A 27,355-nucleotide genomic window follows, 5' to 3' on the forward strand; every position below is an offset into this window, starting at 1 on the left:
CAAGGACCACATTCAACCCAATTTGATCTTAAGTTGGCCGGACCAGTTAAATTACAGCATATTTACCCATAAAACTCCAAATTTTTCCTTTGTTTTCGTGCAAAAAACAAATATGTTCTTCAAATGTTCACATTTAATGAACAAAATATTATGAACAACGTAAAATTTCTTCAGAAAAATAAATTCAATTTCAGCAATAATATGCCTCAGTTTATCATTTACACATTACAACTTACAGATTGCAGTGTGTCTACAAAGGCACAAAAGATTTAGTCATGATCAAAAAAAACGACAGTCGGACAAGAAAAGACAAAAAAAACAAGACAAAATGTTACAAAAATGAGACACAAAGCGACAGAAGAACAGTGAGCAATAGAATATTTTACTTTATGATCAAAACAACTTGTCCAGAAAGTATTTCAAATGTATAGTTTTACAAATTTACAATTTGCATTTATTGTCTTCTCTGTAATTTTTACTTTTTACAAAGTCAGCTGGCAGGCCAAATTGGACCCTCTGGTTTTGGCCCGCGGGCTGCATGTTTGACACCCCTGCGCTTTTCTGTGGATTAAAAATTCCATGTATATTTGAGAAGGTAATGACTTTTGTGTCTGAAAACTTTTAACGGAGCATTTGTCACTTTTTGCAATCAGTAGAGTCTCCCAGTCAAAGTCATTGTGGCTGCAATGCTGCATGAGGGACAGCAGATCGGGTGTTGGATGGTGATTATTAAGCAAAACTCCTTGTCCAGTTTCAGTGGCGCTGAATATTAAAATCCCATAGTAATATACGACTGAACCTGACGGGTGAAGGTCTGTAATTATGAGATCATTGATGCACTTTTGACTTTGTGCTGGTAGCAAGAAAATAAAGATCACTTTGATGGAGGAAACTCAAAGTCACTTTCTCCCCAACATTAGCTGTCTTCACTCTCCTTCATTACACTTGTGGTATTGTTGGTGCCTGACCTGCATAGAAATGCAGAAAATTATTTAGATTTTTAAGGTCTTATCACGCTCATTCAAATTTATATTTTTTAGACTATTCCTAAACGACTCATACTTTCCAAACTTAAACAAATTTTTCATCAGAATCACTTTATATTACATCTTATTCAAAAATGTGCCAAAATTTTACCATTTGCTCAAACTGGATTCTGTATACAAAAATGAAAATTAAAATTTTGCGCTCCTTTGCACAACTGTGAAGCCAGGATGGACTCAGCTGTCACATGACAAAAAATCTTGGACTTTTCAGCTGAACTGCAGGCTGTGTTTGCACAGAGCAGACAGAAGACAAGAATGGAAACAAATAAAAAAAAAACTAATTAGTTAAATATCACTAGTATGTAGAGTTGCATTTTTTGTAACACATGCGGGCACTTAGAAAAGTTTTGTTGATGTTGATTCCAGATTTTTTCAATTTCAAGTTTACAGCATTACAGCTTTGTTTTAGTCCACTAGAGATAATAAGTATATCACAGAAGAAATATATTTTATGGAGAAGTGCAAGAAAAGTGCAAAGTGGGATGATCTCTATCCACCTCTTATATGAAACGAAGGCTAATCTGAATAGTTTGGTTTAAAGTCAGACTTGAGGGACTTGTAACTAGAGATGTAACTGGGGTGGAGTCTTTTTGTTAAATCGTTCACTGCAGGACAACGTGGCAACATCCAAACCATGAAAATGACATTTCTTAAGTTCAGTTTTAAATAATGACATACAAACTGGTGCAAGTCTGTATGTTGGTACAAAAAAAAATGTGTATTTTTCAGTCGTTACAGAGATTACTCATTCTGTTCGTTGCACAGTAATGTGAATCTTTGTGTTTAGGTGGGTTAAAAATGAGTGAGTGAGGGAGACTCAGACAGTAAAACAGAAATCAGGTCAAGAGATTTGAACCATCTAATGTCAGTGTTGGTAATTTACTGTCATTAGCTGCTGTTGGTATTTCAGACATTGACAGTTTAGGTTCTCTCATGCCAGTGATGAAACTAAGGTCGAACGTCACAAAACACCAGTTTAACTTTACATTTCCAGGAGCAGACAGTATTATAATTATGGAACACTCTTGACATTGCAGTCTGAATTGTGAGTGTCTACTTGTAAATTCTGGATTTGATTTGTCAAAATATCCACCTTGATTCCTCTTGTTTCCTCACATCCCCATCCACCAGTTGTTCCGAAGCATCCACCATCGCTCAGCCCTGTTGTCTCACCTGATTACCTACTTTTTATTGTCTATATTTCAATTCAGCTAAATGTACTCAAAAGTAGCATCTGCAGCATCTGCTCGGTGGAAACAAACACCAGCTGTGTCTGAAGCTACAGCAGATTAGCCGCTAAAGTACCTTAAATGCTGTGTGACATGATTTCCGAAGCCCCGTCTGACTGCGAGTTAAACAACTTCACTAAAATTTCAATTTCGAATAAAGCTTAAAGAGCAAATAAAGCTTCTTCCTACGACACAATTTGTTGGCGAACATAAAGTCATCAGTGTGTTTTTGAGCGTTGTGCCGAGATTAGATTAAATTTCCTGCATGAGAGGCCGAGGAAGCCCCCATCTTTGCTGTTTCTGCTGTTTCGCTTCACTTCACATCCTGGCCTCAGCCTCCTCCTCGTCTTATCTTCTCATCCTCCTTCTCTCACCTTCTCTAATCCTCCCATGTCCATATCTTGCTCTGTCCCTCAAATCATCTCCGGCACCGATCCATCTCCGTCTTCCCACGTACATCAGAGACTTCAACTTTATTGCTCACCACAGCTGGAGACCACTTAGCAGGAGTGTGTACGTATGTGGGTGACACAGTGTTTGTGTGTGTTTTCGCGGTTTCTCATTATGGTATCATTAAGAGAGGTAATATCTCTCCCCTGAAGAGTTTTTTATCTCTCTCTCTGTTGACCTTCCTCATATTGTTTTTGTTTGTGTTGCTACCACTCAGATGAGAAGAGCTGAACCTACTTTATTGACTTTGTAGTTGTGTGACAAACAGGGAAATATTCACTGGTATCATTTCATCGCACTCAGCTTTGCCTTTTCTGCACTTTCTACTATCTGTAAAGCCCCTCCAAAAATGTTGTTCTGCTCTTAATCCAATGTTCACACTTTTCTCACTGATTTCCTGATAGTGTCAGAGTGTAGAAATGTCTTAGTATTTCGGGAATTTTACTAGAAAGATTTCAGTTCTTAGGTTCATTGTAAATCTGTCAAGTTCATTTTGCAGTTTAAGCTTAATACACAATGTAAGACATATAGTGCTCACATACTCAATAGTCAGACTCTGATCCAGATTATGACTAAAATGCAACTTAATCTGGACTTAAAATGTCACCACAACAGACTGTTTGTGAGAAACACATCATCTTTCAGCTGCTACTGGCTTTAACTCAAAACCAAACAAGCTGATGCAAGCAAAACAGAAGTGGACGGGGAAAACTATGCATTTAAATGAGGCACAAAACTGTTTATTTTGCAATCAAACACTGACTGGTTGGATGTGATAGATGGCAGGAATGTGGTGGCACTAAAAACTGAGCTGTAGCTCCGAGTGACTGAATGAATTGATCAATCAGAGTGATGGATTCAACTGATCACGAGTTGCACAATTTTTAATTTTAATCTAAAATACCACTAACAAAGAGGCTACAGAGTATATTGTGGATTGGTCTTGTCGTGGCTGATGAAGGACAAATTAAGGCAGATTCACTCCTACACAAACCTGAACCAGCTAATATTATTTTATAGAGGATAAGAAATAGAATTAGCAATTTAAGCCATGATTAACTCTTACTTTAGTGTCTCAAAGGAACATAGACCAAGTATGTTGTCACCCTTGAATGAGTGGCATCGTAGCAGATCATTCCCATACCAACCCAGTCTTCACAAAATTACATTCCTATCCAACTAAACTGCAATCTCAGTTAGGTTTTGAAGGTAATGTAATTTGGTTTTGAAATAAACATCATCTGTGATGTTGGTTGGAGTTGGCCAGTTTGAAAAGCCCTTGTTTGGAGCTATAGGAGGGCTGGTTGGCAACATAAACCAGTTTCACCCAAAGATCATCAGTCTTCTAATTACATTTTGTTTTCTGTCGTACTTTACTTTTGGTTTTCACTTGGTTTCTGGTGTGGTTTAGACACAAAAACGATGTAGGCCTGCTGAGGTTTAAGGAAATATCTCGCTTTGTAAAATACTTTAATATGTTAGAGGCTTGATCAAGGTTAGGTACCCAAATTTCTCACTTTTTGAGTTAAAATGTGACCTATTCTCTACATTTTCTCCAGAGCGATAAGTCCCACCTTATCTAAAATACGATTGAGTGACTGAAAATGAGCAGCATTTAAGCAGATTTATGGCAAATATACATTGATTAGAAACAATGTTGTGATACATTACAAATGCAATCTGGCAGAAAATATATCTCCCCAGAACATAATTTAGAATGCAGTGCTATTTTATAGGAACATCATGCTGTGGCGACCCCCTCTACATTCTGATTGGCTCAGTAGGTGTGTTATCATCTTTTCTAGTCGTTGATTGACACAAAGTAACCCTGATAACATGGGTGACCTCCTGTGGTTGTGTGAATAAGTGCATGTGTAGTAGTTACCCTTGAAACATGCAAAATGGAGTTTTGTAACATCAGGGTGTATTTTATCCCAAACGGTGTTTTTTTTCCCAAATCTAAATGAGTAGATTTGGTGTCTGAACTCAACCAAGTACAAACTGAAAATGAAAGTAAACATAAAGTGAAAGCAAAGGTCAAAGCTTGGTTCTGACACAGAACCTGAGCTCAGGTCTCCTGGGCCTCCACCAGCCCTTCTAACCTCCAAACGTGGACCTCTTCGTCAGGGCTAAATTGCGGCTATAAAACGAGGTGATGATGTAGCGCCATTAAATGGGTTGATAATAGTCTATTGAGCCTACTAGATGGTGGAGAAAGTCCCTACTGACCCATATGTGTGGGAATGACCTGCGATGATAACGACCATTTAATGGACTGAGAACATCCTAAACGGCTGCCGTGATTGGCTGTTACCACATTTCCATTAACATCTGGCTAGAGATGGTGTGAACAACTGGATTTGTCTGAAATGCTTCTTGGATGAATTTACGCCTGGCTTTTTGGAGATTGGATTGCTGTCCAACCCAAACAAGATGCATAAAGTGATTAAATGGGACCTTGGCGACTTCTCTCAGTAATACAGAAATGCATCGTGTGGACAGTTTCCTGGAGTTTTCCTCTTGCTAAATCAAATCTTCCTGGAACTATAGCCCAGTGTATCTCTAACATTCAAGTGCTTGAGTATCCCTGGTAAACTAAAGTTTGTTGCAGACTGCTGTTCCTTCCTTTTTGGGCCCTAATCAAATTTTTGTAATCCTATTTCTGGTGGTTGTTGTCAAATACAATCTTGGTGGAAGCTGAAGGTCTGTTCAAGATGCACAGGATGTCCTCAGTCTTTTCTACTCTTCAACTTTCTTACTTTTTAGTTTTAAAGAGCAGCCAGATTTACAGATTGCACTGTTTAAAAAATTTTGTGCCTTTGATTTTTCACTGATCTAGAGGTTCCAGCAGTAGGAGGAACGGTAAAACCAGAGTGTGTCTATAAATCTGAATCACTCAGGAAAATGAGTTGTTTGCTACTGCAGTTCTCTAAGATGTGCTCTCTCTAAAAATATACTGGGCTGTCTTTCATAGCTTGAAACCGACCACACAAACATGGTGGTTGCAAATCAAAAAGCAGAACTGCAGCCAGAAGAAAATGGAAAGCGCCAGAGACAAAGATATAAAGAGAGGTTTTGTCCATTAAGTAATGCAATCAGGTCTCCGTTAATCAAATCAAACTGTCGCTCAATCATTCGCTTGTACAAGAACTTTTACAGCAAACAAACACACACACACACACACACACACACGCTGCAACAGTATAAAACTTATCCATTAAATTGATTTACAGCTGACTTGATTCTGTTTGGGGCTTTTCAATCAACAATACCTTTTGTTGACCTTATTTCACTCTGTCACTCCCCCCCAGTCTTTATTTCTGGCAGCGTGAGTCCTGTGTTCACTGAACCTGGTCTGTGTGTGTGTGTTTAGTGTCGGAGTGTTGACAGATCTGGGCGGTGAGGCTACTGTCTGACAGAGAAACTTTCTGGGGAGCAGGTGTCAAAAAGTAAGACGGTGGAAATATGGAGGGAAGGTGAGACGGAGAGAGAGAGAGAGAGAGAGAGGGAGGGAAGAATTGCAGAAGAAGAAGAATGTCGTTCATCCTGAACTACTGAGCTTACAGTCCACTGGTTATGAAGACCTGTACCAGAAGGGTAAAATGTTGGACACTAATTCATCAGTTTGATGGAGAAGTTGATTGGATTTTTTTGGAGTAATTCTGTAGATATTAAGGAAGAAAACTGCAGCTCTCTCAGGTTGTATCAAGTTTGAACACATGTTGGGGAACAAATCGACAACCAGGACTGAACTACCATTCAGTGCAGTGCGTCGTATTCAGAATACTAGATCTCCTGTGTGTCTGAAGCACCACCTATGTAGGGTTGGGATAAGTCATACCCATCAGACTCTTACTTTTTGCACACACAACAATACTGACTGTCCACTCTAATGCCTCTAAATTCTCCTGCTGTATTCTTTATGGTAACTCAGTCATGCCTCTTTCAGAATGAAGGGGGTTTTTCTGCATTTGGGGAAAGAAACAGACATAATTTTGTGCAGTCAATCCAGCAAAAAATTGAAATTAAAATTTCTCTTTACATATATTCCGTATGAAAGTTTCTCTTTACCTCATTTCGAACTTAGAATGGCTTTATTGTCATCATACATGGCATGACGATATTATAAATAGCTTCCACTGGACGGTGCACAACAAGAAGCAATAAGAAATAAAATATTAACATTAAATAATAAAATCAAATGTACATATATAACAAAACAATTTTTAAAATGACAACATCTGCAAAAGAGGCCAGATGTATACAATATGTTAGGTAAATTAAATGGAATAAGAACCAGTGACATAGGATAATATGTCAGGAAATTGCACAAAAGCAGCAAAAAGTGACGTTATGCATTTCCTGAGTTATGAAGCTTTAGTAGGCTTGTAGAGCTAACAAGGGAAGACGTAAAAACTGAAGCCATGCTTGTACATATTGACAGTCTACAACAAACTGCCAATCATAAGCTGCGATACACTGCTCCCAGTGCTCCTGCCACATTTAGATCACTGCCTGGCGGTCCTAATCTATAAGCTGGTCAAACATCTTTTGTGATTCATGCTGGATCTCTTCTTTTGTGTCAAAATCAACATCCTGCTTGAATCAACCCAACTCAAACCCACAAAATCTGTTAGAAACTTGAGCATCACAATCGATGGCCAACTAACCTCCAAGGCTCATGCGGCTTCTGTTGCTCGGTCATGTCGATTCTCCCTGTACAACATCAGGAAGATCAGACCCTTCCTGTCTGAACATGCAGCTCAACTCCTGGTACAGGCTCTCATGATATCACGGGTTGACTACTGTAACTCCTTACTGGCAGGCTTCCCCGCATGCAGTCAAACCTCTGCAGATGATCCAGAATGCAGCAGCACATCTGGTTTTTAACCAGCCAGAAACAGCAAATGTCGCCTCGCTGTTCAGATCGCTTCACTGGCTTCCAGCCGCTGCCCGCATAAAATTCAAAACTCTAACACTTGCATTCAATCTGCAATGAAAACAGCTCCCTCCTACCTGAACTCTCTCATTCAGGTCTACACTCGGCCAACAAAAGGCACCTGATACAGACCAGCAGAACAGGGCTGGTCGATAGCTAGACTCTTCTCCTGTTTGGTTTCCTGGTGGTGAAACGAGTTACCCAACTCTGTTCAATCTGCAGAGCCTCTCCCAGTCTTTATGAAAAGACTGAAAACCAGCTCTTCACTGAACACCTTTGCACCTGACAGACTGCAACACCACGGTCCTATTATGACTCTTGAACTTGTTTTATGGCACATATCCAGGTTATTTTCTCCTGACTAGATTCTTGCTTGTGTTGTATCCACTCTCAGATGTACATCGCTTTGGATAAAAGCATCTGCAAAATGAAACTGTAGAATTGTAAAACAGCAACTTTTAAAGAGGTAGAAATCACAAGCAGTGGAGAGCAAGTATTATATTTGTACAGTCAAAAAACAGTTTCAGTAGACCTCGGCGTTGACCGTCTGATAATGTGAGATAAATTCACGGCGCACAATAAGAAAACAACAAACATGCTCTTGTTGTGCTCCTGACCTGATGCCCCTTCTGGTTTAGAAACTGCAGGCTTTTCTGCTACAAGAATTGCTGCTGGATATCTTGATCAAAGCCACTGACCCGACTCTCTCCAGCAGTGCTGACCCTTGACATGACGGTTGGCTCATCTCAGGCCTGTTGACGGAGATCATTGTGACTTTAACACAGTGCTGCTCCCTCAAGTCCGCAGCAACATTACAAATGTGCAGCTGTAAAAATGTCTCTGCAGTGATGTATCCTGTTTGTGCACATTCAGACCAAACTGGCATTGGGTTTGTAAATCATGGTCAGTGTAGTCACCCAGTTCCCTCCACTCCTGTATATCTGGTGTTTTTACATCACAGACTGTGGTGAAAACAAGTCCTGGACTTCATGGTATTATTTTTGCCTCTAATATTTCTCTAACACCCTCAATAAAACACACACTAAGCTCTGGACCTCCATTAACTGACCCCAGACCGATGCTGTTGCTGAATCTCGTTGTTGGAGTTTTCCACAAGCACCAGTCTGCTTAAACCACAAAAATAATGAAGGTGTTAAAGGCCTTACACTTAATATCAGTTACAGGTATATTCACATGTATAATTGGAAACTGATGCTGGGTTAGATTGTAACCTCCTGTGCAGGGCTTTTCATGAAAATTAATGGACGGCTGAATTTATCACAGAAGGAGAAAAGAAAACACAGTGAATGAAATAACCTTATGTGGTGAAAGTCAGAGCAAAATGAGAGAAAAGAGAGGGAGCGAGGAGGGAAAGAAGGGGCTTAAAAAGAAGTAATGGGACAGAGATGGAGCGAGGAGGGCGCAGATGTGCAGCTACAGGCAGCACCAACTATGAATGATGAAAGCGCCACAGTCAGCATATGTGTGTGTGTGTGTGTTTGTTGTGTACAATGAGTAAATTGGCTCGGTAAATGCATAGTGTTTACGAATCCCCCAGGTGTTTAGAGGAAACATGTTTTCATGAGTGTCTCGTTTGTGTACATTGAGCTCAATTGTTTGTGTGTTTGAGTGATTCTGTGAAGCATGAAGCCGTTCTGGGATCGACTCTTCATACAAATCGCAATCTGTGTGTGATGTAAAGCATGGAGAATTGATATGTGTGTGGACACTGTGTGTGTGTGTGCATGTTTCCTAGTGTTGTATGATGTGATTTGCTTGTGTATGCGGGGTACATTGTAATCCATCACTGTGTGTCTGTGTGTGTTTGTTCCCCTGCATGAAGTCGGTGTGTATTGAATCGTAACGTCTCACATCTCAGTGGAGTCTGTGCATTACTCCTACTCCTCTACCAGCCTCCCTATCTGTCGCCTTCTTTCTCTTCACTCCTTCTCTCTCTGTAGACTTTTACAAACTCTCTTTTTCGTTTACACTCTTCTCTACATCACTCTCTATCCTCGTACTTCTGTCATTTCTCCCACATTTCAATCAATAGTCCACAAACCCCTTTTAGTTAATGATGCTAGAGTTGTCAATCTTCTGTGGGGTTTACAGAGATAATGGTGGCAGATTTATTGTCAAAGTTGGTATTAGTTTTTGAAACGGGAGGTTCTTGATTTCAGCCAATGGAAGAAAAAACAGGCTCTGATTTGTAGCAAATTAAAGTTAATGTTGATGAAACTGGTAGGTGTCAGCACAGACCTAAGAATGATCCCTTCTTTTCATCTGCTGTCACACATGTTGTCACAACATATGGCTCGTTGCTAGGGTTGCTAGGGATGCAGATTTTGCTTTTCCTTAAACAATAATTGGCAGTATTATATATGAATTAATTGATAACATAAATTGAGCACAGTCGACATCTGTCCTAAACTGATATTGATCACAGTTTGTCTTAAACACTTGATCTCTGGCTGGATGTCATTAGGTATCAGAGAAGTCTTTGTCATGGTGGCCCTTTGTGAGCTTATCTTGGTCATTTCTCTCTGATATCAGGAAGATATCAACTGATCAGCTTTCAGAAGGATAACAGCGAAACTGTTTTCCTCAATATCAAAAAGAGTTATCCTTTCTGATAAAGATATCATTTATTCTGATTTCAGCTGTCATGCAATACATGTTAAACTTCCACAATCTTTTGGAGGCTTTAACAAGATCTGACTCCTTTTTTAATTAGCTACGGCCAAAATGTGTTGCTTTCACTCAGGTTCAATAACATAGTTGAGATCCCCATGTTATTATATTATTGTATTATTATGTTGTGTTTTGAATGTGCAGAAAGTTTTCAACATGAGCAGAAATCTTGCCGAAACACATATATGTCAGGGAAAAGGTGCCACATGCACATTTAAAGAGATCAATTCCCCAAACAAAAAACACAAAAAAGATGGGAAAAGAGTGAATAAAGCCTTGTTTGTGTGGTAACGCAGCAAGGATGATATTAAATGAGAAAAGTTGATCTACAGGAGAATAAATATTTGAAAGCAATACAGAATGCTGGAGAACCTTACTGCAGTACATTCTATTCCATTCCATTCTGAATAGCAACTTGAATTTTGTTTTCCTTTGCATAAATAAAGAGGCTTCAAGCGTAAATTGATGCAGAAAATGGCCAGCAGCAGCCCTGCAGATAAACACCATGTTTGATCTGATTCTTGTACTTTAGCTTTAATATTTTTAGTAATGGAACAGCTTTTATAAAAGGTTGACAGATGACTGGAATGGTTAAAGTAAATAAATCAGCTAGAAAATATGAAATATAACAGATCTAGATCTCTTCTCCCGCTTCCTTCCCTCCTCTGAAGGCACTGGCATGCAGTTGTCAGTGTTTTTCCCTTTTGTTTCACATCTGAGTAAGCAATATTTTAATTTCTTTTCCGGCACCGTTGCCGCTCAGACTGATGTGATGCTGGAAATAGTAAATCCAGCCAGTTTCATCCACTGTTGCCGTGACAGCTCACCAATGAAAACAATGTGCTTCCACCTCTCTTCCTCCCCTCCATCACTCTCTCACATCCCTCCCTCCATCCTCCCAGGTATGTTTCCCCTTCCATCTCTCTAGCCTGCTTTTCCCTATTGAACCGAAGCCTATTTGCGGCATCAGAGTCAACATGGCTGACAGTGAAGCATATGATGACACAACCAGGTGGAAATGAACACTCTCTCTTCCTCTCTGCCTGTCAGATACAGATGGATTGTTGAGATGAAGATTATAGACTCTGAGCAGAACAGGCCAAACGGACATGAAATATGATCAAAACTTGCTTCAAAGCACTAAAACTGATGTACATGTTGTGCATGTTTAGTTACCTAAACATCACTGGTCACTGCAGGAGCTCAGACAATCACAGCTGCATACCAGTAAGCCTAGTGAAAGACTTTCTGTGTTCACTGCTTTTATAAAACCCCATTACTCCATTTAATGTTTAAATTTAGTTAGCAGCTGCTGGAAGCTTTCTGGATGTGGTTTCTTTTGTTCTTTCCTCTCTTGCTTGAGCAGATTAGCAATATCAAAATGGACTTTCAGATATTTCACTCAGACAACTCATGTTTTAAATGTTCATTTACAGCATAGACAGTTTAGCATCTAAGCCCTGATCTCATCACTGCCCTCAGAATATGTTTGCACGGAGATACTGGGGAGTGTTAAGTAAATGTCAACCTGCTAAACAGAACATGAGGAGATACTGTGGAGCAGCGCAAAGAGAGAAATGGCACATTTGCAACTAAGATGAGCCACCAAAATTGGGAGGAACAAGAGACTGCAATAAAAGACAAAAAAACTATATCTCATTTAAGTTTCACCCATGCGCTGCTTCCAGTGTTCTTGCCATGTTTGGAGCCCAGTTTCACTATGGATCTTTAAGTGACAGAGAGCAAACATCAAATTCTGTACAAACTGACCCAACGTTCATGTTGAGGATTGGCAATGGTGAGTTTGGTCTACAGCTACAACCCATAGATCTGACAGAAGTTGGAAGTAGATGCTCATCATTTTGGGGATTGCACTACAACCAGAACTGTGGGACGTGGCATCCTACCAATGCTCGTTGTGCGTTGAAAATCATTGCTCAACCTGACTAGATTTGTCTCCCTGCAATTTATTCCTCTTCCCCAAAATAAAATTAAAGTAGAATGTCCTCAGTTTGACAGAGTGGAGGAGACCCAGCATGCATCACAGAGGGTGCATGACGTACTTCCAAAGCGGGAGTTGAGGGGAACGTTCCAAACATGGCTGCAGCACTGGGAGCAGAGTATCGGTGCACAAGAAAACAACTTTGAAGTTTAAACTTGAAACACTTTTTGCCTTTTTATTGGAAAATCTCTACAGGATTGTCAGATGGTGTTGAGGGTACGACGTTGTGTGGGTGTGCAGCAGTGTATTTTGAAGGTTTCTGCCTGAATAAGGTGGTTTGTTTGATGTTAGAATTAAGCAACAAAAACAACATATTGGGTCTTCGGAAAGATCTCAAGCTGCACTGTTGAGTTTTTAACGCATGTTGATGATGCAAAACTCTGAACTGTTGTAAGTTCATATTGTTCCAGTGATTGACACTGGTGAAAGTAACATGTAAAGAAGCAAAGCAAAGTATTACACATCAGTGGTCAAATTCTCTAAAGAGAGGTGCTTCTGTGCTTCCTTTCTTATTTCCTTCAGCATGAGATACACAGGTTTATCCTGAAAGGTGATAATGCATCCCACAATCCAGTATTCAAAGCAACACACCATCTATATCAGACCCACAACATCTCCATCGTAGCTTATTACAGTCAGAGCAGTCTGATCCTCTCAGCACCACTTTGTTACACATAAATTCCTCACAGTAGCCATTTCTTTGACTTTTTATCCACAATTGTGGATGTACACACTGTGATTTAAAATACTCTCAATATTGTGAATCTGTTTATGGTGAAGGGAATACATTCAGTGTATCTGTTAGACCTGTGGTACATTTAGTTTGTTTTAGTGAGTATAAAGGTAACTTTTATAATGAAATTCCACATGGTAGCTTCAATAAAAAAAGAGGCAAATTTAGTTTTCTTCTTCTAACTCGGCACATTTACAATCCACCTGGTTACAAACAAGGCATGTACTTCCTGCATTGGTACTGAATTTTAGCTTTGAAAACTCATTTACAGAGCTGTTCATTATGAAGTACATGGGCTTGCAAATGGCATTTTCTCAGCTCTTTTGTTCTTTTAGTTCATCATAGATTAAAATAAGCAATGTTTTGTTTCTAGATTCACCGAGAGAAGCGCTAGGAAGCACATCTCATCAACCTTTTTAGTCTAAGATGCTGCTCCTATTTTGCACATTGCTATTTTTAAATCTCCCCACACGCACTTTTTTTTTTTTCAATTTACTTGTTAAAGTTTGATTGCTGCACACGTCACCTCAAAACTCTGTGTGCTGCAGTTAGGCCTCTCCACCAGCTGCTGCTAATTGAAAACGGTGGATGTGCTGCGTGTTGCATCACTGTCAGCTGGAGAGCATTTTTATCAGGGCCTGGGGCAAAGTTAGCAGCTGAGGAACATCAACCCGGGCTTCAGCCTTCATGTTCTTCCGCAGGAGGAATCAGAGGAGGGCAAACCCAGTCATTTTGTATCTTGATGAATGCTAAATGTAGCAGTCCGTCCTCATGTCACTGTTTTTGTGTTGGAGCGGCAGAACCGACCTCCAGCACATAAAACTAAATTATTAAATTACTAAATTAGTAATTATGTCGAACACACTCACTGAGCATCGTCTTTCTCTTCTCTTTTTCAACAGGAAGATAATCGAGGTGAAAATCATCGATGACGAAGAGTACGAGAAGAACAAGACGTTCACCATCGAGCTGGGAGAGCCGGTTCTGCTGGAGATTGGACAGAAACACGGTGGGTGAAGAAGGATCAAGGACAGACAGACAGAATTTATTTGTCTTTATTTAGGCCACATCTGTCGCTCAGAAACAGGGTCACACCTGCATTGATTACCTAAAGCCTCCGATCTAAACTCAGATTAACCGAGGAAACATTTTACTTTGAACCGCTGAGGATGCGGCTCGGAGAGGATGTGACAAACACCTGCCCCGAGCTGTGAGGTGTTTCTGAAATAATGGCGTCCTTGTCACAGGCGGGGCAGGAATAATAACTTCGCCTCATGGCTTTTGGCTCCACTTCATTACCATAAACATAAAGAGGTGCAGTGTTTACAGTGTATAAATAGCCAGAGAGCTTCTGTATTTGTTTCCTTCCAGCTTCTTCTCTTCGTCTTGGCGTTAACAAATCCATCGAAGAGCTCAGAAATCCAAGAATCTCAAATGTTTAATTTGAGGAGCTTTGGTGGAACATTTAAAAGGCTCATTACAGCAGACAGACAGCTAATCTGTGGCAGGTGACTGGAGGCTAAAGAGAACCGATGCTGAAAGTCAATAAGTAATTTCTGCAGCTTGGCCTCTTCTGCTCCTTTATTTCTGTGGAAATAAAATCCACTCTGTTAAAACTTTACAAGAAGAAGAAAAGACCTGCTTTCATTGGGCCCTTTTTAACTTTTATTTGTCTCATTTAACTTTGTTCCACTTCTGTCTGTTTTGGTTTCTCAGCACTGTGTAACTGCAGTTTGCACATCAAACCTCTACAAAATACTAAAGAATCCTGTTGTTTCCTGTGGATCATTTAGTCAGTTAAAGGATTTGGCACTATATAGATCCGTTCCGCTCTCTCTTCAGCCTCGTTAATAGCGTAATTCTGGGAATGACAGTGTCAGTAGTTCAGACTGTTGGATCAATCGCTGTGAAACCTGATACATACATTCTGTTGTTTCCCTCAGTATTCGCTGTAACATCATCTCACACCATCATCTGGACAGACTTTCAGTTCGTCCATTACAGACCACCAGCCTCATCATGTTAGAATTGGAATTTGGAGCTTGTTTTCAGCTTAAGAAAGCAACTAATGGGGCTGTTGTTGTTTTCTAAAGTCTAATGTTTCTCATTCACGTCCCTTCTTCTTGGTTTAGTTGCTCTCAAAGTATTTATTGCGGTGAGGCGATCTACGGATCAGATTAAACACACAATGAATAACCTTTCCAGCACTGCTAATTAAAGCCAAAGTGAACTTTATTGTCAGTATCTCTACATGACATTGAAATGCCATTCCTCAGAGCTCCATAGTGTAAAAAGAGAAAAATCTAAATAAATATAAAGAATACAATACAAAATGTAAAATATAAATGCAATGCAAATAGTACAGGTGTGCAAAATGGTATCTGTTGTATCATGTGTGATGGAATTTCCATCAAAGTTAATCAAATTTACAACCTGCATACAGCTTTGTGTCGATCTCAACACCCATTATTCTTATTTAAATTACTCATAAACTCATCATTGCAGAGATATGTTAATATTTACATACGTTAGTAGCAACACAATGCCATAATTTTAGTTATATTGCCATATCTATGCAATGGTCTGTTATTATCACCTCACAAGAAAAAGCAAAATGGGACTTTGCTGTTGTGCTTGTTGCATATTATTAAAGTAATAAAAATGTTACGAAATGACTTCCGCAAAGTATTATCTGTGCAAATTTCCAGTTATTTCTCTCACTGCGATTTTGAATTGATTTCTGCATTGTTGTCAACGTAATGCTGGAATGAAATCCTACCTAACTGAAAAATAATAGATTTGCTTTTTGTTGCAAAAGTTGCAATAAAACATGAACGTGGGACATTTGTGCTCAGGTAGGCAGTGGTGATGCAACACTTTGAGGGGACTCTAGACAGGTTGGTAGGTATGCATATGTATTTTTTTCCCGATGTTAAGTTTACACAAATCAAATGTATTTATAGGTCACGTTTGAAAACAAGTTGAGTTGACCAAATAGCTGTCCATGTTATCAGATAGGCAGTGAAAAATGATGTGCAGACAGACAATATAAAAATATAACAGACAATATAAAATATAAATATATAGACACAGTAAAATACTTTCACAGGCATCAAACGATAGCAACTTTTACGATCAATTTCTAAAATGAAAATAAATATGAACTATTAAGATGATTAAGAGCAGTCAAAATCCACTGAAAACATGTACGTCTTGAGGTTTTTCTTGAAATGATCAGTGGAGGAGGTCCATATTCTAGACGTCAGACATGAAGAGCCAACAGCCTGCGGCATGTTTCATTATGGAGGGATGTAATTGGCTTCATGAGGCTGTCACAGAGCGAGCAGACTGACAGTCGCACACACTCAGCCTCACACATACTGTACATGCACATATATTTATATACTGTACACAGCTTTTCAATCACAGCAGGGCAACTCTGATCACAGCTCAGTTAATGACTGAATGTGAAGAGGATCATATGGATGAAAGAGGGGGATGTATGGAGCAACATATGGTAATGGGAACATAGAAAGGTCAGAGAAAATCTAAATTCCTTGTGGGGATTCATATTTGTAAGAACACACGATGCTTGACAGTGTGGATTTCCCATGCGGCACATCAGTGTTTGAATATTAGCATTTACATTACATTGTGTCACAAGAGAAATGAGGTCTCAGTAATAATTCACACTCCTACGGCCAAATTAAAAGTTATGAAAAAACTGAATAATGCATATATGAAAACTGAACAGTATTATGTGGAGATGTCAACATGAGGGCAGGGTTTAATTAGTTTCTTACATTGTTAAAAAAAAAAAAAAATTTGTCATAAAACAGTGACAATCTGGCAGTAAGGGTGAAAAGCAAAAACTGGTGGAATACTGTAAAATGGTGAAAATTACAGCAAATATCTGTAAAGTAATGATAATTTAGCTGATTTAAATGCAGTACAACTGTGTAGTTTTACAGTTAAACATTATAAAAGGAAGAATTATTTGTGAAAATACAGACTTTTGATGTAGACACAACATTTGAATTAATATTTTTTCTCAAATTTTACTAAATATTATCTGTAATTCAACCAAATGAGGAAAATCTGTAACATAACAGTGAAATGTTAAAAGAATTTACAGATAAAAAATGTTCAGAGTCATTTTTTAAAGATTTTGTCTTATAGAGTTCCCTGTTTGTTAAATTACAGATAATAATGAGAAAAATCACAGAAAAAAGATCTTCATTTGCGTTGTTATCCAATAAAAAAAGGGACAAAACTGCACATTATGTTCACATCAAAAATCAGCAGTTTTGTAAAATGTACTTACTTTTTTTTTATAATGCATGACCATTAAGTTGCACTGTTTTACTGTATTTAAATCAGCTATAAATGTATAATTATTCAACAGATATTTGCTGTCATTTTCACAGTTTTTACAGTTTATTTACTTCACAGGATTCAACTTGTTTTTCAACATATTTTTCTGGCACTGATGCTGTCAGATTTATACTATTTCTTAATGGATTTTCCTCTTAATTCTTCAGAAGTGTCATCATTTGATCAGTCAGTGCAGTGAGTTAAACAGACAGAACTTGTCCCTCCACATAAAATAACAAAGATGAATTATGACAGGTTTTCATTTTGTATTTCCACATGAACTGTGACCTGGAGTAAAATGGGCTCCTTGGAAATTTGTGTAACATCGGTAAGAATTTCAAAACTCAGTTGAAATGAGGTGAACCAGATGAGTGGAGTGTCTCTGCAGGGATTTGTCATTTGAAATGTAAAAGTTATTCAACACGATCTGGTGCATTAGTGAACATACTGGAGTATTTCTGAGTGGCTTCTAATAAATTTTTGAAAACAGAAGGAGCTGAATTCTTCACTTCAGACCTTCTATCAAACCTTTGACCCACAGCTGTAGGCAGAGTTAGATATAATTACATTAATATGAAACAAAAAATGACTCGACTATAAATACATAATCAATGCAGGAATAAATAATTGAATACATTTCAAAAATTTATACATTCTGGTAATGAAAAGAGGACAAAATGAAAAAGATGTCTTGGATTTATTTCTACATCTTCACAACTTTAATGTAGGCTGTTTCTCCAATTCTTTCTTTATTTCTGTATTTGTGCACCTCTATGTTTATTTTGAACGCTGATTCCAGATAGAAGCAAACAATTCAAACATGCTAACCTTCTATTAATTACAGGTTCCTGCCTACAGCACCTGCCTATTTAAATAGAAAAATGGAGAAACACACAATAAATACATGTAGAAACCCATATAGCCTACATAAAAGTACATTTATGTGTATGTATTTATGTTATATTATTTGCTTTTTTATTTCTGCACATATTTTTCTAAATATATTATTTCTGCTTTTTTTCTAAACATTAAAATGTGTAAACATATTCTAGTAGACTCCAAAAATATAATTCTAAACATGTAAATGTGCAGAATATGGGGTCTTTAAGTCATTTGTCATCCTCCATTAGATACTCATATGCAGCATTTTTGAATAGAGATTGTGCCCACTTCTTTTTTCAGTATTTTTACAAAATGTCACAAACTAGTGCAAGGATTCATACATTCGATACTGAACTTCCACCGAAACTGAAAAGTGTGAGTGAATATTGAGCACCTATCCTCTGTATGCACCAGCACTGAGCTTATTTACTGATATAAATGTAAAGAAATATAAGTTCCTGTGGTTCTTTTGAATGTGTTACAACTTTTGCTGTATTAAACCTGTTCATCTCTTTTTTTTTTTTTTTTTTTTTTTTTTTTTTTTTTTTTTAATAGCAAATAGAATTTTATTTACATGCTCTGAAACCCTTTTCCAGACCCGAAAAAACAAAAACAAACAAACAAACAAAAAAAAAAAATCACTGAAGAGCTAAACCTGTTCATCTCTATGTTTTTTCCAGGTGACTCCAATGAGAACAAGCCATTGGTGGGAGCAGAGGAGGAAGAAGTGGCCAAGATGGGATGTCCCAGTCTGGGCGAACACACACAGGTAGAGGTGGTCATAGAAGAGTCCTACGAGTTCAAGGTAAGAGTCTGCATGTGTGTTTGGAACCTTTGTCAACATTTCCATCACAGCATGTGAATGTTGTCCTCACCTTTTATTCTTCTGTCAGTTAGATTTTACATCAGCTTCTTGAAATATCACCTAAAAAGTGTTTTTATTTTATTGAAACCTGAAGCTAATCTAGTCTAAAGTGATTTAAAGTGACTGTCAGCTGCCTCGGTGCACAGGTTTCATCTTGTTAGCGTGTAATAGACGCATGTTTAGTAATGGGCTCTCTGTTGAGATGATTGTCATTTTAATAGCAGCAAAAGACAAGAAGTCATTAATTCAAAGTGAGCTGTCAACTTATGTCAGTATGAAACAGGGCTTAAAAGAAAGAAAGAAAGTTGCAGATACACTGAGAAAAAGTAGTTTTAAATGTAATTTCTAAAAAAATATTTACTGCTTACTTTTTACTTTAGTTATTTTACAGATTTCCAATTTTTTTAATTAAAAAGAATATTTTATAAAATTGAAGAACCAAATTTACATGTTTTACTGGATCTAAATTTGCAAAAATATTGTTATTTTCTAGATATTTGCTATTATTTGAAAGAAAAGTTATGCGTGTGAAGGACTAAAAAAAATGCAAATTGATTTTATGAACTGTTTTCTACAGATTTTTTCTGTTTTGTAAATAATGTAATATGTAGTTAAATCACAGAAACAAAATCTTAATTTACATGTTGACTGTGAAAAATGTTGCAAGCCAAAACTGCAAATTATGTTCACATCAAAAATTTGTGTTTTTCTATATTTTTTAGAAATGTGTTCTTTTAAATTTTACCATGAAATTACAAAGTTTTAGAGCATTTAAATGAGTGAAAATGCCAGTAAAATGGTAAATGATTTCTTCAACTGTTCATTTATAGATTTTTTTTTATGATTTGTAAAATTACAGATAATATCTAGTAAAACCACAGAGGAGAAAAATCTTTATATGTAAAAATAAATAAATAACAGGCCAAAACTGTAAAAAAAAAAAATGTCCACATCAAAAATCAGTATATTAAAAAAAAAAGTAATTGGTTCTTTTACAATGCGCCACTATAAAATTAAACAGTTTTAGTGTTTTTAAATCAGCTAAAAATATCCTTACCTTACAGTTTTCGCCATTTTTACAGTTACTATAACATCATAGTATTCGAAAAACTTATTCAAGTATTTTCTCTTGCAACCTTGCTGCCCAATTTCCAACATGTTTTTTTTCCATAATTCATCCCCCAACTTAGAAAACGTGTTGGCTTAGTAACTTAATAAATATTTTACACTCCGAGGAGCGCCTTTGTAAATGCGATCGATTGTAATTCAGAAATGTATTAATACAAACAACTTCACTTTGCTTGTGTTCAGCACAAGAAACACAACAAACTAGAGTTGTGTGCCTTTTGTTCAGCTTTCAGTACTTCATGCATTGTCATTCCATTCAGTTAATTTTCCTCTCATCTATGATTTGTCATACCGTATTTGTTTGTTTATTTACAGATTTCATTTGTTGATTCATCCATTTGTGTCATTTTCTGTGTGTGTGTGTGTGTGTGTGTGTGTGTGTGTGTGTGTGTGTGTGTGTGTGTGTGTGTGTGTGTGTGTGTGTGTGTGTGTGTGTGTGTGTGTGTGTGTGTGTGTGTGTGTGTGTGTGTGTGTGTGTGTGCGCAGAGAGCAGTAAATACTCTTGTTTGGCGCGCTGAGCAGGTTAGCCGTCCTTCTAATGCATGCAGAGCTTCAATCTCTCACTGTACTGAACTGAAATGTTGCACTTCCCACGCTGTAAATCTTTAATTGTCACCCTCACACATGGACTAATGCTGTGAATTCTCTAATTGAGTCTGCTAAAGTTTTCCTTTTCATGCCGCCTAGTAGCTAGTAAACTGTGCAGGATCTCCTCAAAGCCCTGTCAGCTGATAATGACTGCTGCTCCGTAGCTGCATCTTTTATTATTCCTCTTCCTCGCTGCTTTAAACCGAAAAATCCAACCAGCGATGCCTTAAGGTTTTTCCTAGATTCCGGGAGGAGCCTCAGTATAACGCGACATCACAGCCAATTTCTCTGCATCGTATTAATTAGCACATCCTAGACCTCGAAATCTCACTTTTTAAATGCATCTCTGCAGCGTGGGTTTTAATTGAAAGGCTTGAAAATCAGCATTTTCCTCTTTCTGTGTCCCTGTGAGTGAATTAACAGCTTGAGGGTTGTGTCTTTTCCCTTTTCTGCCTGGTCTGTATGCACTTGCATGTTTGCTTTTTGTGTGTGTGTGTGTGTGTGTGTGTGTGTGTGTAGAGTACGGTAGATAAGCTGATCAAGAAGACCAACCTGGCCTTGGTGGTGGGAAGCAGCAGCTGGAGGGAGCAGTTTGTCAGCGCTGTGACTGTCAGTGCAGGTAAAACACAAACACACGCAATATCTGGTGCCGTTTGATTTATGAACGCGGTTTTGCTTGATGCGTTTCTTGACTTCATTTTGAAAACATGATGGATGATGAGAGGGAATATTTCTCTGCATCAGCATTTTCTTCAGACCCTTTTAATGCATTCATTGTAGTCTAGTCATAACGATAACTGTCTTTTTTTTTTTCTTTTACACTTTTGTTCTTTCCTGACATTTCAACAGCATAAGTAACCTTTTTGTGTGAGCTTATTGAAATTATCACGGAAGCGGCATCAAAAAGTGAGAAAGCAAGATCTCACTGAGTTATAAAAAGCTTACAGAAACTGTGTAAACATCTTTGGATGCCAATCTCTACCTCTCTGTAGATCTAATCTATAAATGGCAGCAAAATGTGTTAGATATTAAAACTTTATTTATGTGCATAATGCAAAATAACACTTTAAATCAAAACTGCATCAGAGGGAGAATCAGGCTGTTGTTGATGTTTATACATTCCAGATCTGAAACCCTGACAAATCTGATGAAGGCTGAGTTATGTTTTATCTGTGGTTACTACACCACTTTCTCTTCTCTCCCTGTTGTTTTCTCTTTAAAAATGCTTCTCATCTTATGCCTGGGTGATCAATAATCTGCACTACTGAGCTGTAAAGTAACCGACAGATACAGTAGATCAGGTGCGACTGAGGATGTTGACCTCCTCTCAGCTGCTATAGTTCCACACAATTCGAGGTTGTGCAACTTCAAATGGCCTTGCTTGTGGTGTTTTGTCAGAAACATGAAAAATAAACAACTGCACAAATAAGCTCCATCTGCTGCATAACAGTTTTGCAGTGTATTTGCTCATTACTTCAATAGATGAAAAGAGCAATGAAAAGACTGTTGTAGTTGGGGGAGGAGGAAGATAACTGGATGAAAAGGAATTGTAGGATTAGAAATGTCACAGTTATGGTTGAGGCATCCTGCATTGGGGGGTTACAGATCAAGTCGAATTTGGGGGATTTATTGCAGTTGCAGCTATTAAAAAGCCCTGACCTGTGTATCACTAATGGACAGTGTCTTTTCCATTTATACTGGTCTGTAATATTGAACCATACACTTTGTAATTTATTTTAAATGAGACCATATTTTGCAAACATAACATCATTATGTACTCATAAAGTCTTAAAACTGATGATTGAGACCATAAACGCAATAGAGAAATGTTTGCTGAGGCAACAGATCTATTGAGAAGTTGGGTATTTTCTCCTAGACTTCATTACGGTCTGACTTCGTTTTGCAACCAGAGGAGTCGCCCCCTGCTGGCTGTTTGAAAGAATGCAGGTCAAATGCACTTTGTGTTGGCTTCACTTTTCAAACCCAGAAGCTACGTCCATCTTTTATATGCAGTTAAACTTAATCGGTGATGCTTGAGAATAATGCTATCGAGGTTTTCTAGATACTCTGTTTATGTTACCACCAAAACCTGTTGAATAGGTTTAATTGCTGTCCCTGGGGGAAGAATTCTGTAACCCTGCTTAAAGCAACACTAAATAAGAAAATGTTTTGAAAACTTCAGCAAAAAATGATTGGCTTTGTACCACTCTCATCCCTGCATGTGAATTATGAAGCAACCACCGGCAACTGGTTAGCATAGCTTAGCATAATATTGAAGAAAGCAAAAGTTGGAACATTTAGCCTGGCTCTGTTGGAAAGTATTTCTAAAACCTCTTCAACTTACAGACTAATATCTTGGATCTTGTCCTTTTATATTAAGAAAGAAAGGGGGGAGTTGGGATGCTAGCAAGTTCTGGTGATTATTAGAGAATAACAATTCTAAGATAGCCAATGTTGACCAAGTAAAAGCTATAGCATGTATAAACCACAATGTCCCATTTTTCCATTACTGTTTTTGTACAATGTTGTAGTTTCTCTTAGCCATCAAGGATGTGCAGATGTTGAAGAAAACATCTGTTGACACTGTTGCTTTTATAATATGATTTATTACATAAATAAGACAGCATCTGAACAGGCACCATGGTTTGCCTGTGGAAAGTTCCCAGCCAATATGAATCTCCCCCCGAACAAAAGGCTGGTGGTCATTTTATATGCTTTGGACAAGAAGGTCAAGTATGAGGTCACAACAAATGGTTTCAGCTAAAAGACCAAAATAGCAGAGGGCCCCGTCAATCTTTCTCCTAGACACAAGAGCCCCTAAGAGCAATGTCAATCAATATCTTGGACATAGGAATCCTTACAAGGATACCTTCTAAAAGGAGAACGCATTCCAGATTCCATATGATAAGTAACACATCAGACACTACAACAACAATGCCAATTTTGTAAAATGTATAAGTGTCGGTAGGTTGATGCCAAGGTAGTTGTGTCCACTTCTAGCAGTTTTTATGCTAAGCTAAGCTAATTATGACGCAGAACTACACTTTACAGACATATTTAAGAATGGTATCAATCTTCTTGTCTTATTTTTGGCAGTAAAGGTAACTATTTATTTTTTTCATCTGACAGCTTTCCAGCTTATTTAATCAAAACAAACTCTTGTTCAAGTGAAATGTTTGGCGCTAAAGTTCATCTGTATGCCTGTAAATGTGTCCTTTTTTTGTCTCCTGATTTTCTTCAATTGCATCTGCTATTTTTGCTCTTTTCCTTGCTTTTAATCACCTGAAGGAGACGACGACGAGGAGGAGAGCGGCGAGGAGCGTCTGCCGTCCTGCTTCGACTACATCATGCATTTCCTCACCGTCTTCTGGAAGGTTCTGTTCGCCTTCGTGCCGCCCACCGAGTACTGGAACGGCTGGGCCTGCTTCATCGTCTCCATATCGCTCATCGGCGTCCTGACGGCCGTCACCGGGGATCTGGCGTCGCACTTCGGCTGCACGATAGGCCTGAAGGACTCGGTGACGGCGGTGGTGTTCGTGGCGCTGGGAACGTCGGTGCCAGGTGAGGAGTCTGATGTGCTGTAAACAAATACATTATTCAGATTTAAACTAAGAAAAAAGACACTCCAGATGAGTTATTCAGTTCTTGGCTCCTCTTTACTTTTTCCCTCAGCATCAAAAGTGATCCATTCTTGTTTGCACAGAGCCTACAGAAGTGCCTGTAGCCAAAGATGTGAAAGGATGCAAACAAATGGGCTGTAGGCGAAAAACGCAGAGGCCCAGATAGTTCAGCATTCAGACATCTTTTGAGGTTGAAGAACTTCTCACCAGAAAACTGAATAATAGTTTCACAGGAGTTATTTTTAACTCATGAGCTGTCACTGATGCTGACATCTTGATGATTTCCCTCAGGACCTCTCAAAACAGCATGTAAATGGGAATTTAGATCTTAACGGGAATAGATTTTTTTTTTAAATTATTTCTTCTTGTAGATATTTTAGACCAAATTCACATTTTTCTCCTCCAAAATCACATCCACAAGCAGTTTTTAAAGAAAAATCACATCCAGTGACCCAGTGCAATTCTTTTAAAGCCCTCTGTACTGTTTCCACTGTTCATTTGTACCTGGTAAAAGAAATTTTATTTACTTTTTAAGGTCTTTTGTCAGAGACAAATAAAGTTGTATTATTGTTTACATGAGAAACATGGTTAAAATTATTGTAATTAAATAGATTTTTTTAAATATACAATATTGATTAACTTGCTGCAGTATTTTGACATAGAAAATGAAAATAATACTGGATATCAGAATAAACTAGCAAATAATCACTGGACTAAAGCGATATTCAGCATTAGTTATGTTTATTTAGTGTGGATAATGTGTAACATTAGATGCAGAGTACAAAGTGCCACATATTTTCACGGCATTTAAAATAAAATCCGGTAAATGGTTTCATATGGTTCTTAAACAGCAACATTTTTTCGGCTCTTATTATGAAGTTTTGCTAAATTTTGAGCTTAATTTCTGCTTAATTTGGAACATTTTGGTTGCCTAAAAATGTTCATACTCAGTTCCAATTTACTAAAAGGCACTTTACGGATTTGGTCGTTCATTTTTTCCACTAAGTACATTTTGTTTTAAGCCTGTTTCTCCAGTCATTTCTGGCTCTAAATCAGTGAGTGACATCACCTCCTCTTGTTTTATACAGTCTATTAGCTGATTAGCTGTTGATGAACTCCTTTCAATGCTACCATCCTAGAGTGGCTGATTGTTTGTCTTGTTTAGTATTTCTACACAGTATCTTGTGTAGACAATGTCCAACATTATATGCAGAATGCAAAGTGCCACATATTTAAGCAGCATTTAAACTATAATTTGATAAAAGATTTTAAACTGCTCCTAAATGGCAATATGCAACATTTTTTAGACCTTTTGGTTAAATTTTCCTCAATTTTGATCGATTCCTGAGTGACTTCTTACCTTTAGACCAGTGGATTAGTCTACATTTTAATTTCTGTTTGATAAACTGGGACATTAGTCATTAGAAAGATCCCTAATTTTGTAATCAACTTAATTAATTTCTGTACAATTGGAACATTTAGGTTGCCTCAAAATACATTTTGTGTGGATAATGTACAACATTATAATGAGCATTTTTCCAGCCCTTATTGGTAAATTAGGTAACATTTTTCTGAGTGTTTTCTTACTTATAGACAACTGGACTAGTTTAGATTTTAATTTCCATTTAACTAAATGGGAAATAAGCCCCTAATTTGCAGTCAGTTTAATTTGTGGCTGTACATCCGGAACCTTTTGGTTGATGAGTGATTTCAAATGGCTCTTAAATTTGCTCAATTTTCACAGCTTTCTGAGTTTTTTCTTACTATTAGGCAAGAGGACCAGTGAAAATTTACATTTCTGTTCAACCAACTGGGAAATTAGTCATTAGGAAGATCCATAATTTTGTTGTGAGCTTAATCTGCGGAGCTTTTGAAATGTAACTTCCAGTTTGACCTGACTGCAGCTTTGATTTTTTGGTGACACAAACAGACACAGGTGGTTTGGTATTCTATATTAGTTGTGAAGAGTGATTATTTCCCACATTCCTCTCCTCACACAACAGTGTCTGTTTGACTGGACATGAAATGAGCTGCGTATTTCCTGCCTAAAGCTCAGCCGTGACAGACAAACAAATAAAAGCACTGATCCTCTCTCCTCCAGCCGCCCTCTTATGCAGGATGGAAATCGAAAAAATCGAACTGTAAAAAAACTAACAAAACGGCTCCATCACAAACCTTCAGCCGGAGCTCGTCTCCACCCGGAGGGGACACCTGGTCGTCCCGGGGCTTTAATTCAATTCCCCCCTCATTCCTCTCAGCAGCCACTTTATTGTTGCCCCTCTGTGTGATTTATAGAAACAGCTCCTTTGCCACTCTGCTGGGCACTAACTTCGATGGCTCTGGAAACTAGTGTTTGAATCAGTTCCTTCAACAGCCGCGTTATGTTGAGACTGGAAGCTGTAAACGTAGAATTTGATATCCACTATCAGCTCCTGTCACAAAACGCCTCGCTGCTAATTTGTTGGCTTCTCAGTTCCCGTTTCTGAGTCTCCTTTATTCTGCTTTGTTTTATGGCTTTCCTCCTCATATTCCAGCTCACTCCTCCGTTACGCTCCCGCTCAATTTGTTCTTCTGACTCGGTGTTACCTCACTCCCCTCTCTCTTTCCTCCTCTTATTGGATGTTGCGTTTTTGCTATTGTGTCATCCATCTTCCTGACCTGTGTGTGTTGTGGAGCCCAGGTGTTTGTGTGTGGGTGAAAGTGTGTGTTTTCTGAGCCCAGCAGGTCATTATAACTTCCACTGGGAGTGTTTGCTGCCTCCAGTGACTGTGTGCGATAGTGAACCCCTTAAAACTTGTTAGAAACACT

At 38.2% G+C, this 27,355-nt stretch overlaps 1 protein-coding gene across 6 annotated transcripts in view; it reads left to right on the forward strand.

Annotated features, from left to right (window-relative positions):
* Positions 1-27,355, forward strand: part of LOC111588381 (sodium/calcium exchanger 1-like) — a 160,552-nt gene that overhangs the window by 120,519 nt on the left and 12,678 nt on the right. For 5 of the 6 annotated variants that reach the window (XM_055007894.1, XM_035943128.2, XM_035943126.2 and 2 more), the window contains 5 exons: positions 13,993-14,099; positions 19,027-19,151; positions 20,826-20,861; positions 21,447-21,546; positions 24,216-24,488. In XM_055007894.1, the coding sequence (XP_054863869.1) occupies positions 13,993-14,099; positions 19,027-19,151; positions 20,826-20,861; positions 21,447-21,546; positions 24,216-24,488 (641 nt within the window). The remainder of the gene's footprint in view (positions 1-13,992; positions 14,100-19,026; positions 19,152-20,825; positions 20,862-21,446; positions 21,547-24,215; positions 24,489-27,355) is intronic. The other variant, XM_023298758.3, reaches the window with a different exon arrangement.

The sequence above is a fragment of the Amphiprion ocellaris genome, chromosome 23 (assembly GCF_022539595.1).
Source record: "Amphiprion ocellaris isolate individual 3 ecotype Okinawa chromosome 23, ASM2253959v1, whole genome shotgun sequence".
Lineage (NCBI taxonomy): Eukaryota > Metazoa > Chordata > Actinopteri > Pomacentridae > Amphiprion > Amphiprion ocellaris.